The sequence below is a fragment of the Hyperoodon ampullatus genome, assembly GCF_949752795.1.
Source record: "Hyperoodon ampullatus genome assembly, chromosome: 6".
In the NCBI taxonomy this organism is placed as follows: Eukaryota; Metazoa; Chordata; class Mammalia; order Artiodactyla; family Ziphiidae; genus Hyperoodon; species Hyperoodon ampullatus.
Genome location: NC_136919.1, coordinates 381,386 through 395,000, shown reverse-complemented (window position 1 = coordinate 395,000; position 13,615 = coordinate 381,386). Strand labels below are relative to the sequence as shown.

At 60.8% G+C, this 13,615-nt stretch overlaps 1 protein-coding gene across 4 annotated transcripts in view; it reads left to right on the top strand.

Annotated features, from left to right (window-relative positions):
• Window positions 1-13,615, top strand: part of CACNA1B (calcium voltage-gated channel subunit alpha1 B) — a gene marked incomplete at both ends in the record, with an annotated part of 195,796 nt that overhangs the window by 77,822 nt on the left and 104,359 nt on the right. For all 4 annotated transcript variants that reach the window (XM_079706058.1, XM_079706056.1, XM_079706057.1 and 1 more), the window contains 3 exons: window positions 2,109-2,318; window positions 6,445-6,557; window positions 11,636-11,748. In XM_079706058.1, the coding sequence (XP_079562184.1) occupies window positions 2,109-2,318; window positions 6,445-6,557; window positions 11,636-11,748 (436 nt within the window). The remainder of the gene's footprint in view (window positions 1-2,108; window positions 2,319-6,444; window positions 6,558-11,635; window positions 11,749-13,615) is intronic.

The following is a 13,615-nucleotide window of genomic DNA, read 5'->3' as shown; positions in this document are numbered from 1 at the left end:
TTAAACCTGAAAACTGCACAAAGCCAGAAAGAAGTCCCGGTGTCTCATGTTTTCCCCACCCAAAGCTATGATTCTGGATGTGACGTCTTTTCACTTTTACTGTGAACTGGCTTGAGCACAGTAAAAGAGAGCTGACGAGGGCACACAGGAGCTGCGTGCTGGGCCCCAAGGCCCTGGCGGATGCGGCCAGGCGGCCATGTGAGGGCAGCAGCCCTGAGGCTCTTCTCGCGGCCGGGCTCGGCTGGCCTCATGGGGCTTGTCCAGCGGGAGTCTCTGTGGGGAATGTGCTCCTTGTCTCACTGGCCGTGGGTTTGCACAAATTGGTTTGCTTGAGTCAAGTGTTCTCTTGACCTCCCTTCCCAGAGCGGGCCTGTGTGTGTTCACAGGTGTGTGCCTGTGTGAATCTGAGTGTGTCTTTGGGGGGTGTGGTCAGCGTCTGGGTATGCTGTGTAGCACATGTGTGTGACTCGGTTTCTAAATGGTTGTGTCTGGGGTTTCTGAGCATGTGGGTTCACAGGGTGGGTCTGTGATGGCTCTGCCTGTGTGGAAGTTTCTCCTCGTCTTGTCTGTACTGGGTGCCTGTCTTTCTTCTGTGCCCCAGGGCTGCCTTTGAGGACGGAGCAGGTGTGTCTGGCTGTGGCCTTGGCATTTTGAAACCCTTGGCAAGGTTGGCCAAGAGGTTTCATTGAATGAGCCAGCCCCGAATAATCGGCATTGGCTGGTGTCTGGCCGTGGATTGGGAGGCTGTGTCCCGGCGTAGCCAGAGGCTGTGACGGAGCAGTGTCTTCCGTGGGTGTGGGTGGGGTGTGGCATCTGGAGCGCCAGGAATTCCCCGTTAGGGCCGTGCATGCGCCCCCACCACAAGGGCTGACTGACGGACACTCCTCGGGACCGCTCCTCCCGTGTCTGGGGCACAGCGTCCCCCTGCCCGATGCAGCTGCTCGGCTTGTAGACGGGTCTCTCCAGAGGCCTCGGCCCATCTTCATTTAGTGAATCCAAGAAAACACCAGCCTGATAATGCTCTTGTTGTGCTGGTGAGGGTCTGGGTGTGGACACGCACACAAACCTGTGCAAACGTGCCCACCATCACGGAACACACACTCACACGCTTCTTCCCCAGGGACTGGCGGCCAGGCCAGGTGTTCAGAGCCAGCTGGGTTTGAACACCTGGAGGCACTCAGGCCTTCCAAGCACCCACAAAGTCTGCTCGCTCGTTTGTCAAGTGGCGCGAGGGGTTGGGTGGTGCAGAGGGTGGCCCTGTCCCCCCAGAGCTCAGTGTGGCCTGGGGGTTGGACACGAAACAGGCCGACGAGCCGACATGGTGCAGCTGTATAAGGGTGCGATTGTTGGGGGGCTGGAGCCCTGTTAGCTGGAGCCTGAAGAAGGGCGGTATTGACGCCGGGACGTGGAGCTGAGAAGGAGCCAGTGAGGGAAGCGCCCCTCGGTGGGGGCAGAGCACGGGTGCCGCGGGCACGGAAGTGAGGAGGGCGGTGGGTTTGGCGGGCAAGCCGGGCAGGGGAGCAGCTTCCTCGGCAGACGTTCTGGAGACTGAGCTTTGGGGGCTCCGTGGACCACACTCAGCTCTGCAGCTGGGCCAGATGCAAAGGAGCGTGGCTGTGTTCCAGTAAAACTCCTTGAAAAGCAGGGGGTCAGTGGCTGCTGACCCCTGAGCTACAGAGGGAGGGAGGGACAGAAGCAGCAGGACTCCCCAGGCCGCACGGAGGAGTGGGAACAGCCTGGGAGCGTCGGGGCTGCCCTCCTGGGCCGTGGCCGCGGGCGCTGGGGACCCGAGGCCGGTTCCAATCCAGGTCTCGCACCCAGAGCCCAGCAGCCGTGGAGACCGCCGAGGCTCTGGGTTCCTTCATTTGTGAAGCGGGGGTGGGGTCAGGACCCACTGCAGGGGACACGGGTCATTAGCACAATGTCGGTAATGGGTCTGACACACTTGGTGCCTGTGATGGAAACTGGGGCCTCGAGCTGGGCCAGGGCTGGGGGCAAGCGTCCTTGTGGGGTGGGGGATGCACGTCCTCGAGGAGGCATCCGCAGGGCTCCCAGCGGCAGAGGGCGAGTGGGTCCCCCACGTCCTCAGTGAGCCCCTGTTCCCGCAGGGTCCCCCTTTGCCCGAGCCAGCCTCAAGAGCGGGAAGACGGAGAGCTCGTCGTACTTCCGCAGGAAGGAGAAGATGTTCCGGTTCTTCATCCGGCGTCTGGTGAAAGCGCAGAGCTTCTACTGGGTGGTGCTGTGCGTGGTGGCCCTGAACACGCTGTGCGTGGCCATGGTGCACTACAACCAACCCCAGCGGCTCACCACGGCGCTGTGTACGTAGCCGGGCCCGGACCCGCCCCTGCCCCCGCCCCCCTCCGCCAACCTCTTCTGAACCGCTTCCGGTCCACAACCTGTTGCTTTGGAATGCCCTGGGCAGGACCCCTGTGCTGACTAAAGTGCTCCAGGGACCTCTGCTGGGGGCCTGGCTGTGCCCCAGGCCTGGACTCCCCATCCCAGGGCTCCCCAACAACCTGGGCCCTGCTTCCAGGGAGCCCGGCTGATCTGGTTAGACGCCCATCCATCAGGGTAGTGGGAAATGAGTGGGGGGTCTGGGGCACCGGGGTCATGTGTCCTCCACCGTAAGGGCTTTAGACCCAGGGAATGAGGGACCCATCTGCCCTGGATTCCTGAGGAGAAAGAGTCCTGGCTCCCAGGGATCTCCCAGGGCTCTTCTGGTTGTTTCTGTTTTTCTTCTTGGTTGGTTGAATCTGGGTGTGTCCATGACCAGGGATGCCTTGCAAGACTGTGTCCATGAGCCTCAGGCCAGGCCAGGGGCTCTGGGTCATGACCTGTCCTTCCTTGGCTACAGTTCCAAGGAGGCAGAGAGCTGAGGTCCCTCCCCAGGGACCAGGCTGACCCTTCACACCCAAGGGCCCTGCAGGGCACATGCAACTGAAGGTCTTGTTTTGTTGTCTTGCCTCACAAGAGCGCCAAAGACACTGCACGAATGACTTCTGCCCTGCGGTCAGTGCTCCCTCCTTGCCCTTCCCCAGGGTCAGCCGCTTTCACCCTGCTCGTGTCTGTGGCTGGTCTGGAAACAGCCTGTTCTGGGTCCCCACAAGTGCCTCCCTCTCTGCTCGGAAACCTGTGTGCCTGCAGTCACCTAGGTGGCCAAGAGAGCCGTTCTCCAGAGAAGAACCCTCCTGGCTCCCAGTTCTGGCCCCTGACGGGCCAGCCACACTGAGCCTGGGTAGCTCCAACTTGGAGCCTGGGAAGCTCCAACTTGGAGCCTGGGAAGCTGTTTAAGGGTTCTTGTGGGCAGTGGACAGACGGCTCCACGGGCCACTTGAAAGTGTGGGTGGGGAGGCCTGTGTTGGGGGTGGGACTCCAGGCTACTGTTTCCCAAACTTTGATTGAAATCTTTGCTGGTATAATGGGAAAGGGCAAAGAGAAAGGAGAAGCAAGAGGGGCCCAGGGAGCTTCTAGCAGACAGGCTGGTTCCCTGGGAGAGGGCGGGTTACGGAACAGAGGCTGCACGTTGAACTGGTGCCCTGGCCCCTGAATCATGTGTCCTGGGCCCGTGGTTTGGTGGCTTGGGATGTGGTTTGGGACCAAATTCAGTGTCTGCCTTGAGTCCTCAGGCTGCAGTCTCCCCGCCCTTGGGGGCTGGGTAGGGCCCGGGGAGACAGGGCTTCCTCCTAACTTGGCGAATGGTGCGGCTGCTCCCTGGGGCCTCCTAACCAGGCCTTTTCTTCCCTCGGAAGAAGCTGGTGGTGCCCAGTCAGTCTTGTGGTTACTCCTTGTCCTGGGGATTTACCAGCTGAGTGCGCTGGGGGTGAACCACATGGCCTGGTCGCTTGTCTGATGTGCAGGAGCGCGAGGCTGGAAGTGTCCAGGCGCTGGGCCAGGCCGTAGGAATCCCTGGCGGGGCATCTGCCTCCTCACTGCCTTGCCTTCTCTGTGGTTTCCTGGAGACTCCTGAGTTCATCAGCATTCCCCAGGGAAAATGGCTGGAGGGAGGGGTGGGTCTATGCTGCCTCTGGACATCTCTGCTCAGTGCCCTTGACAGCTGGGCTGGAGCGGAGACAGGCTGACCCAGCAAGGGAGGGCAGGCCTTGCAGGAGGCAGACGCAGAGGTGGGGACTCCCTTCCTGGACCAGCTTCATCAGAGCTCGCCATGGGGCTCTGGCCTGAGGCTGGCCGCCCTGCAGAGAGCGGGTACAGTGCACCTCACTGTCTGCCCACCAAGCACACCGCTCCCAGTGCACCAGGGACCCCGAGACTGAGGCTTGGATGGTGAAGGAGGGATGGAAGTGGGTGCTGTCCTCCCGTGAACCCCCAGGCCTCACGGGACAGACCTGACCGCCCTCCCCTCTGTCCCTCTGTCCCCACAGCATGCCGTCCTCTTGTTATAATGCAAACACCGTTTAACTTACCTGCTGTGCTCCCCTAGCCTGTGATCTCCTGGAGAGGGGGGTCAGCTGTCTCCCGGGCCAGCTCAGAGTAGCGCCAGTGTCTGCTAGTGGAATGAATGCTTTAGGAATGAATGCGTGAACACCCTTTCTCGGCCTCTGAGGGGAGGCTGAGCACGCGAAGCCGAGGATCTCCTCCTTGGGAGAGAGAAGGAGCAGGCAGGGTGCTGGGGGCCCTGCTCCAGGTGTCCCCTTTCTCTGAAAGCTTCCCCTTCGGCAGTTCCTGTGCTCGTTCATGCAAAGGGCTCCCGCTTTGGTCTCCTGGGGAGCAAGATGGACACCCAGGCAGTGTCAGCTCCAAGGTCTGCCGTGTGTGTGGCTGGGGTGCCCATCTCCGTGCTCTCTCCTCCCAGGACCTGAGCTCCTCTCGTGGGGTCCTGAGAGGCAGGGGCCACGGGGCTCGTGTTCCGACTGGACTCAGGCACAGCTTTCCTGTGCTTTCTCCAGGAGGGCTGCTTTGCCGTCTCATTACTCATCCCGTGCTTGGCTCGGGTGCCCTGGTGGTGTTTTTGACTGGTTTCAGAGGCCAGGCAGGAGCTGGTTGTCCACGTACTCCGGTCCCCTCCCCGAGGCCTTCCAGGGCCGTATGGACCATCACGTGTGTGTCTGTGAGGCACGGTGCCCAGTGGGCAGTGGAACTGATGTCTCTGCTCATTCAGGGTCTCGGCTGCCACAGACCTGCCCAATGAGGCCTCTGCGTCTGTGCAGCACTTGGTGGAGAGCCGTGGGGGAGAGTAGATTTCGGGGTGCACAGAGAGGGCAGGAAGTGTGTGGCCCCCTCTTCTACCACCTGTTTTAGCATGAGCTGCTTGAGGTCCAGTCTCCCAACCAGCCTGGGTGCCAGAGGCCCTGGGGAGGCTGGGTGGGCAACTGCCTGGTGACTGGACCCCTCGGGCCCTGGCCCTGCATGGTGGGCTCTGCCCTTGGTGCTGAGCTGCTTCCCTGGCTCCTGTGCCCTGGGGTCAGAGGCCACAGTGCCTTTGGCTCACTGTCTGAAATGATAGGTGGATTCCAGCTTTGGGAGGAGGATCAAAGGCAGTGACCTTGTTCTGACGTCTGGAATTCCTGGTTCGGCCGCCTGTTAGCGGCTGAGCTCGGCTGCGTCTCCTGCGGTCTGTGGCCTCGTACAGCTTTTGGACTGTTTCTTCTTGCTCTGACCCCGCCTTCTGCTCAGGCTGGGTTAGGGGTAGTGTCTGTGTGCGCTGAATTTGCAGCAGGTCCAGTGCAGCCTCCCTTCAGTCCTGCCAGCCGGGTCAGCACTGCCGTGGCGGCATCCCTGGACTGAGGCAGGCCCTGCTCACCACTGCTGCCTGCCCGGCCCAGCCTGCGGGAAGCTAAGCACCCCACCCACAGGGGTCTCTGTATGACTCCCCAAGACCCCCAACAAGCATGGGTGCCTCCTGGGAGACTCGTACTGCAGGGGCCTGGGGGTGTCAGGTGGTAGGGACACCCGCCTTTAGTGGGGCGAGCCTACGAACATGGTTAAAACCCAACACGGTGCTGCTGTGAGTCCAAGGGGGTCAGGAGGTCCTCGCAGAGGGACGGGGGTTCTGGCCGGGTGGCTGAGGGATTCTAGCTGCCGTCAGCGCACGGAGCGCGGAATGAGACTGAAGCCAGAAGGACAGGCTCGAGGCCGTCCAGCTTTTCCACGGGGGTTGGGCGCCCTCTGCCTGATGCCTAGGTCCTCCTCTGGGAGATTTGGGCCCTTGACCCAGAACTCATTCTTGAGCCCAGTCCTGGGAGGCTGCCTCTGTGTCCCAAGGCACTGGGCACTCAGCTTTCAAGCTGGAAGGAGCGCCTCTCTGCGACACTCCCTGTCTGTTCGTGGGCTGTTCTGTCCTGGGCTGAGATTGGAGCTCAGGGGCCACCGGCCAGGCCTGGAAGCCCCACCCTGGGTCGGCCCAGAGGTCTGGTGTCCTCCTGTCTGGGCTGGAGCCAGGTGGGAGGAGGACGCGAGCTAATCCCCCTCTTCTCCGGCTTCTCCTAGACTTTGCAGAGTTTGTTTTCCTGGGTCTCTTCCTCACAGAGATGTCCCTGAAGATGTACGGCCTGGGGCCCAGGAGCTACTTCCGGTCCTCCTTCAACTGCTTCGATTTTGGGGTGAGTGAGCCACCTCGTCAGGGACGCCTGCTGGGGGTCCAGACGGGTCCGCGGTGTCCTGGCCGGAGAGCGCACGCACCCCTCCCGCGATGCCGCCCAGTGTGAGCTGGGGCCTGTGGAGCGGAGCCCGGGGGCTGGGGGACTGTGATCCCCTGTGGGTCAGCAAGGCTGCTGGCAGGCAGGGGAGGCCTTTCCTGGTCAGGCCCCGACTGGTGCGGGTGCTGGCCATGGGCAGCCTCCTTCCCTCCCTGGCCCTGTCTGTAGAGTCTCAAGATCAGCTTAAGGCTCTGTGGCCTCTTCCACACCTGGTATGCGATCTTCTAAATGTCTGCTGTCCCGTGGAGGCTCAAGAGGGCTGTGGTCCTCACCCCCATCATTCCTGTGGGTCTGGTCCTGGGCACATGCAGCAGCGCTTTCTGGGGAGGCCGGAGGGGAGCAGTGGGCCTGGGTCCCTTCACCAGCCTCTGCAGGTGGGGGAGGCCTGGAAGGCAGGTGTTTCTGAGGCTCACCGTGGACGAGCACAGGGCCGGGGCGGCAAAGAGTCCCCTTCCCTGGGCCCCGCAGGTCATGCAGGATGCCTCCCTGTGTTGAGCCCAGAGCCTGGGGATGGGGTGCTCTTTACACCTGCCCAGAGGCTGAGTTCTGACCTGGTGGAGGCTCTGAGTGAGAAGCGGCCGTGCCACAGCCCAAGGAGGCCTTGCACCTCTGCAGACTTCTCAGTAGCCAGGGAGGAGGCCGGACCTAGGTCGAAGGAAAGCTTCGACTTGGGATGCAGTTTAACTTTACCTTTTCCTCTCTGCACTGCAGTGCAGCTGACAGACAGTGGCTGCGACTTTGTCAGATCTTCACAACGACTCACTTCATACATGAATAACTGGAGACGTTGTGTGATGGGCCCAGGACTGCCCAGCTAGTGTGCGGGGGAGTCAGCGCTGGAGCCTGGGGTGGGCGTCGTGCACCCGCCATGCTGCCTGGGCTCTGGGCGGGGGAAGGCGGGGGCTGCCCAGGTGCTCTCCGGGACCTGTGGGCACCTGCGATTTTCATAGATGGTTGGGGGGAAGCCAACTTTCTGCTCCTTTGCCTTCTTGGTTACAGAGAAAGCTGTGGTGCCCGTAGGCAGAGGGGACCCAAAGAGGAGAGGAGACTTCAGATTGACGGTGCCTGGGAACCAGCTAGGCCCCAGGGCAGGGGAATAATTTGCACACAAGCCAACAAATTTTTCCAAAACTTAGCAGCTTAAAACAAGCATCTATTATCTCTCAGTTTCTAAGGGTCAGGAATCCAGGCGTGGCTTTACAGGGAACCTGTGGCCCGGGATCTCTCACGCGTTTACAGCCCAGCTGAGGCCGGGGACGCAGTCATCCCAAGGCTTGATTAGGACTGCAGGGTGGCGTTCAGGCTCACCACAGGCTGTTGATAGGACTCGCTCGTGGCTGGTGACTGGCCTCGTTTCCCGGTCCCGTGGCCTCTCCACAGGCTGCTTGCGTGTCCTCACTGTGTGGCAGCTTGTGATGCGAGTACCTGACAGAGGCTACAGAAACCAGTCTCAGGAGAGACAGCCGTCAGCCTCGCTATTGTATTAACCTTTGTCAGGAAGGAGTCACCGGGCCCGCCCACTTTTCATGGGGAGAATGCGGACACCAGGAGGCAGGGTCCTTCGGGCCGTCCCGGAGGCTGTGACCACCACAGTCCCCTGATCCAGGTTCCTCCCAGTGTAAGGTACACTCACCTCCACTCCCAGTTCCCCAGACGCATCCCATCGCGGCATCAGCTCAGTGCCCCGAATCTCGCCATCCAAATCGGACCCAGGTCTGGTTGAGGCTCCTACAGTTCCTTTCAGTCTTAGAGCCGTGAACTGAGAGAGACAAGCTATCCACCCCGACACCCAGCATATGGCGGTGGGATGGGCAGGGGTAGCTGCTTTAGACCTTCCCGTTCAAAACGGGGCCAGTGAGATGCACAGGAGGGCCGGCTGGACTCCAGCCGGCAAGTGTTGGGAAAGCCCTGATTCGTTCTGGGGCCTGGGGGCCCTTGGGCTCTTGGTTTTACCCTGAGTCCCCTTTCCTTTTCGTGAAAGGTAGTAAACGTTTTCAGCTGAGGTTTTCTCGGTCTGCTTCCTACTTAGTAGAATTTTGGGAATCCAAAGGCCTCATTTTGGTTTTGGCATTTCAACCCAAGCTGGTGATATTTTTGTGCATGTAAGCCTTTTAAGAGCATTGTGGGTGTGTTGTGAGTCTTCCCAGAGTTCACGCCAGTGGACGGAAGCCTTGCCCACAGCTCTCTTAGAGATGAGCCCTTCTCGGACTGAGCTGCTGCTGAGATGACCAAGGTCAACACCCTTCCACGTCCTGGAGGACTTACAGCTTCATGAGGCCCATTTGCGAGGCTCACCCTACATCCCTTGAAGGGCCGGAAAGCGGCTGAATATGCTCTGAGGCCCCGCCTTTGATCCTTTGGGATCTTCCATACCAGCCCCAGTCGTGCCCTTGGCTTCATTTTTAGACCATGCCATTTCTTTTTTTTTTTTTTTTTGACCATGCCATTTCTTAACATTGGCCTCATTTGGTCTCTGGAGAGGCTGAGCATCTCCCAAACTAGCGAGTTGTGGCTTCTCTTCACTTAGCAGTGCTTCCTCAGTTCCCGCCCTCCTCCTGCCTTTGGCCGCGAGCAGCAGGAGACGCCAGGCAGCAGCACCGCACGCACTCTGCTTGGACGGCGCCTCCGCCAGCGCCCTAGCGTGGGAGGCACGTCTCCTGCTGCCTCTGCGGCTGCAGCATGGCTCTCTGCCTGCTCCCATCCTTAGTTTCCTGTGCCCCCTCACTCTCTTGCAGGCCTCACGGGCGGCACCTTCAGAGCCCAGAACCCTCGGAAGAGTGTGTTCAGGGCGCCTCAGGCCGTTGCTGATGTGCTGCTTGGGGCCGTTCCCTGCCTCCAGAGCCGCCCCGCGCCTGGGGCTCTTAGTTCAGCAGCATGGCACTCCTGCTTCCCAAGTCGCTATTGGTCTTTCCTTCTGGGTAACAAGTTACTCCAGGGCTTAGTGGCTTAAAGCAGCAAATGTTCGTCCTCTCATTCCGGTGGGGGGGCAGCCAGGCTGTGACTCACTGGCTCCCTCCCGAGGTTCAGTCCTCGCAGGCTCCGCTGGGCTGGAGAGCTCCCTTCCAAGCTGGTGCTCGTGGCTGTTGACAGACCTCAGAGTCATCCTCCGGCCTCACTCCGGTGGCTGCTGGCAGGCTCGGGCCTGGTCACATGGGCCTCTGCACAGGCTGCCCCAGCATCCTCACAACACAGCAGCCGTGGCCCAAGAGAGGGCCGAGAGCACAAAGTCCAAAGCCTCAGTCTTCTTGTAACTGTTCTCGGAGGTGCCAGCCCATCATGTTTGTTGTGTTCTGTTTGCTAGAAGTGGGTCACTAGGTCCATCCCACCCTCCAGGGGACAGGGGTGTACAAGGGGGTGAACCCGAAGCAGTGGGGATCATGGGGGCCGTCTTGAGGGGCCACCTACATTGTGAACCAATGCGAGCAAATTTTGAGGATTCATGGAAAATAGGAGACATGTTGGAAGAGTGACAGTGAGAAGAAAGTAGATTTAGAAAACAATAGTCTTGGGCTTCCCTGGTGGTGCAGTTTTTGAGAGTCCGCCTGCCAATGCAGGGGACACGGGTTCGTGCCCCGGTCCGGGAAGATCCCACATGCCGTGGAGCGGCTGGGCCCGTGGGCCATGGCCGCTGAGCCTGTGCGTCCGGAGCCTGTGCTCTGCAATGGGAGAGGCCACAGCAGTGAGAGGCCTGCATACGGAAAAAAAAAAAAAAAAAAAAGAAAACAATAGTCTTCAGCCCTGGGCATGATCTGGGTGCTGTGTGATGCTGAGACAAATTGGTGGTGATTTTCAGGGGACCAAGGACAGACGCGACAAGCTCGTCCCATTTGCTGCCCTGCTAGGGTTGTAGTGGGTGCAGCAGCTGTGGGCAGGTCTGAACTCTTCTGAATGATGCGCTTGCGTCCAGGTGGGGAAACGTGCAGTGGAAGGCTGTGCATTTGGGGCGACGTGGAGCTGGTGCAGCCAGCAGACCAGACACGCAGGGTCGTGGACCAGTGCTAACCTGCAGGGGCCGCTGCCCTTGCACAGTCACTGTTTGTCAGGCTTGGTGAGGATGTTGATGTCGAGCTGATCGTGTTTACAGTTGGTATGAAATGGGTGGAAGTGACTGAAACCTCAGGTGATGTGTGAGCCAAGCGAAGCAAAAGGGAGTTTAAGAGATTGACGCTCGGCGGTGGAGTTCTCCACGCCGGCTGCAGAAGCCAGCTTAGAAGGAGTGAGAATTAGCCGCACGCACGAAGAGCACACGAGCGCTCACGCTGGCCACAAGCCCGGCTGTGCCCTGCGAGGTGCAGTGGCCGGGGAGGGAATTCTGTTTGGGTGCCGTTGGGTGAGGGGTCCGCTGTGCTTCAGCCCTGCTGCTCTGCCCTTTCTGAGTCCCTCACGCGAGACACGGATGCTGAGGAGTGGCTGGAAGGAGGGGCAGGCCTCTTGCCCGCAAGTCCCGGTCCAGCAACGTGGACGGCGCCCGGGATGACTGTTGGTGAAACAAGGGGCAGGCCTGCCGCCATCTGTCCTTGGTGGTACTTGCTGGTTCCCGCTATTCGGAAGAAGACAAGATGCAGTTATGAACTGGAACATCTCAGAGGTGGCAGGACCAGAAAGGGGATGTTACAAGGAAGCAGAGTCTGCGGGTCTGTGTGAGAGCAGCCTAACAGTCAAAGCTGTCGGGGGCGGTTTGCCGGCCCCAGAGGGGTCACCGGGCTGTGATGAAGCGCAGGGGAGGCATCAGACGAGGAGGCTTTAAGATCTGCCGGGAAAGCTGCGGCCAAACTCGCTCATGTTCTGTGTCCTCCTGGTGTGTCTGGGTGGGGGAAGGACGGACACCGTCTGCAGCTCCCAGAGGCTGCAGGGGCTCAGTGTGAGGCCTGCGCCTCATGTTGCCTTCTGTGGCTTGAGCTGCGGACGGGGTGGGCGGGGCAGATGCTTACGGAGAGAAGCAGCCGCACACGCACCCCAGGCTGACCCCATCTCCGTTGCAGGTCATCGTGGGGAGCATCTTCGAAGTGGTCTGGGCGGCCATCAAGCCAGGAACCTCCTTTGGGATCAGTGTGCTGCGGGCACTCCGGCTGCTGAGAATCTTCAAAGTCACGAAGTATGTCATCCGTGCGCTTTGGGGGGTGGGGGCGCAGGCAGCGTGGGAGCCAGGCCAACACAGGTGCCACTCCTGGGGATATGCGGCATGGGTCTTGCCCTCAGCTGCCTGAAATCTCTTTCTGTGGGTTTTAACTGGTTAAAAACAGAAGACAGTCCCAAAGCAGCCCATGCGAGCGAGGGCCACAGCCCAGCAGGACTTCGTGTCGGCCCTGGGAGCCCGTCCACCTGCAGCGCCATTTCCAGCCTCAGCACTGCCCCAGCACTTCTGGTTCTTTCGTTAGCTCGTTCCTCACAGTGTCACCCTGTCTCCTCTCTTGAAATCAGCAAGCCCCCCGTTCACCCTCAAAGGATGACTGTGCTCCCTAGTTAATGGAGAAAACAGGTTATCAGACGGATGTTTTCCCACCGTCCCGCCCCTAAGTCTGCTCACCTGCCCTGCAGCCCTGCTCCCGTCCTGGCCCCGACGGGACTCTGACCTTCTCACCTGAACTCCCAGGCCTGCCTTTTCCACTCGGGGCCGACACTGCCTGTCCTGTCCTTGGTGACAGGACGAGGCCCTGACCGTGTGTTCAGTTTCATCCCACTTAGCTCTTCACAGCCCTGGAAGCAGGTCTCTCCCTTTCGCCCACAAGGAGGCTGAGGCCCAGGCCAGAATGCGACGCAGGCCAAACCGCCCCCCTCTCTGCCAGAGCAGCCGTGCTGGGAAGGGGGGCCGCCCGCGTCCACAGCTGTCTCGGCAGCAGCAGAGCTGCCCTCACCCCAACAGCCATGGCCGTAGGACTCCACAGTGGTACCGAGCCACCCCGAGGCTCTGAGGATCCCACCCTGTGAGCGTCTGGAACGCGTGGCCCGCACGTGCCTGGCAGCAGCCTCCGCGCAGTGTCCCTGGTGGCCCGGGTCACGACAGCTGTGGGACGGTCCAGACCAAGCCTGCGCAGGTGGCTTGGGCTCCAGGCCCCCGCTGCAGTGACCGACACAGCCTCCTGGTCTTTTCTGTTCTGTTTTAAATCCAAACCTGAGGCCATTCGAGGTCAGGACAGTTTAACCGTGGAGGAGCTTTGGACAGGAGTTCGGTCGGCTTGGCCCACAAAGGCTGCTGGGTGCCCTGCGCCACCTGCCCTCCGTCCTCTGCTGCTTCTGCGGGAGAAGGGGCTTCAGGAGGTGATGGCCGGCGCTGCCCTCACCTCGGTCGTGGACCTGGCGTCTTAGCAGCTCCATTTCCTCCTGGAAAGCGGGTGGCCCCTGTCCTGACGTGGGCTGACCTACACCCCGCCCATCCCACGAGAAGGCTGTTTGGAGTCTTCCAGCCCATCTCCCATTAACTCTCACCTACCTAGTCAGAGGGCCTGAGGAGGATGGTGGGCCTCTGTGAAGCAGCACTGGGGACAAGGGCCCAGGGATGCCCCAGGCAGATGCCCTAGGCTAGGGCAGAGGACAGCAAGTGCAAAGGCACAGAGGCGTGTGGTACGTCCGCCTGGGCTCTGCTGGGGTCGCAGCTGGAGGGGTCTCATCACCCAGTGAGCCAGCAGCAGCTAGACCGTGGGCAGACCTCAGGGGGCCTGTGAGCCAGGGGTGTCCAGCTGAATGAGAGGGACAGAGTCTCGGAGCCCCAGGAGCGTTGGAGGGGTGGGGTGGAAGGGAGTCGAGGCTGGAGGGCTGCTCCGTGCTGTGTGGCCCTGGCCCTCTGGGAGGGGCCGCTGGGGTCAGCATCTGCACCCCTTGCCCGGCCTGCTCAGCGGAGGCTCTTCGCGTGGGGACCCACGTGCTGAGGGTGGCGATGCTGATGGATGCTCCAGTGCAGCCCCTTCTCTTGCGTGGCCGTGGCCCTTGCTTCCTGCGAGTTCCGTGGTCATGGGCAGGGGGAG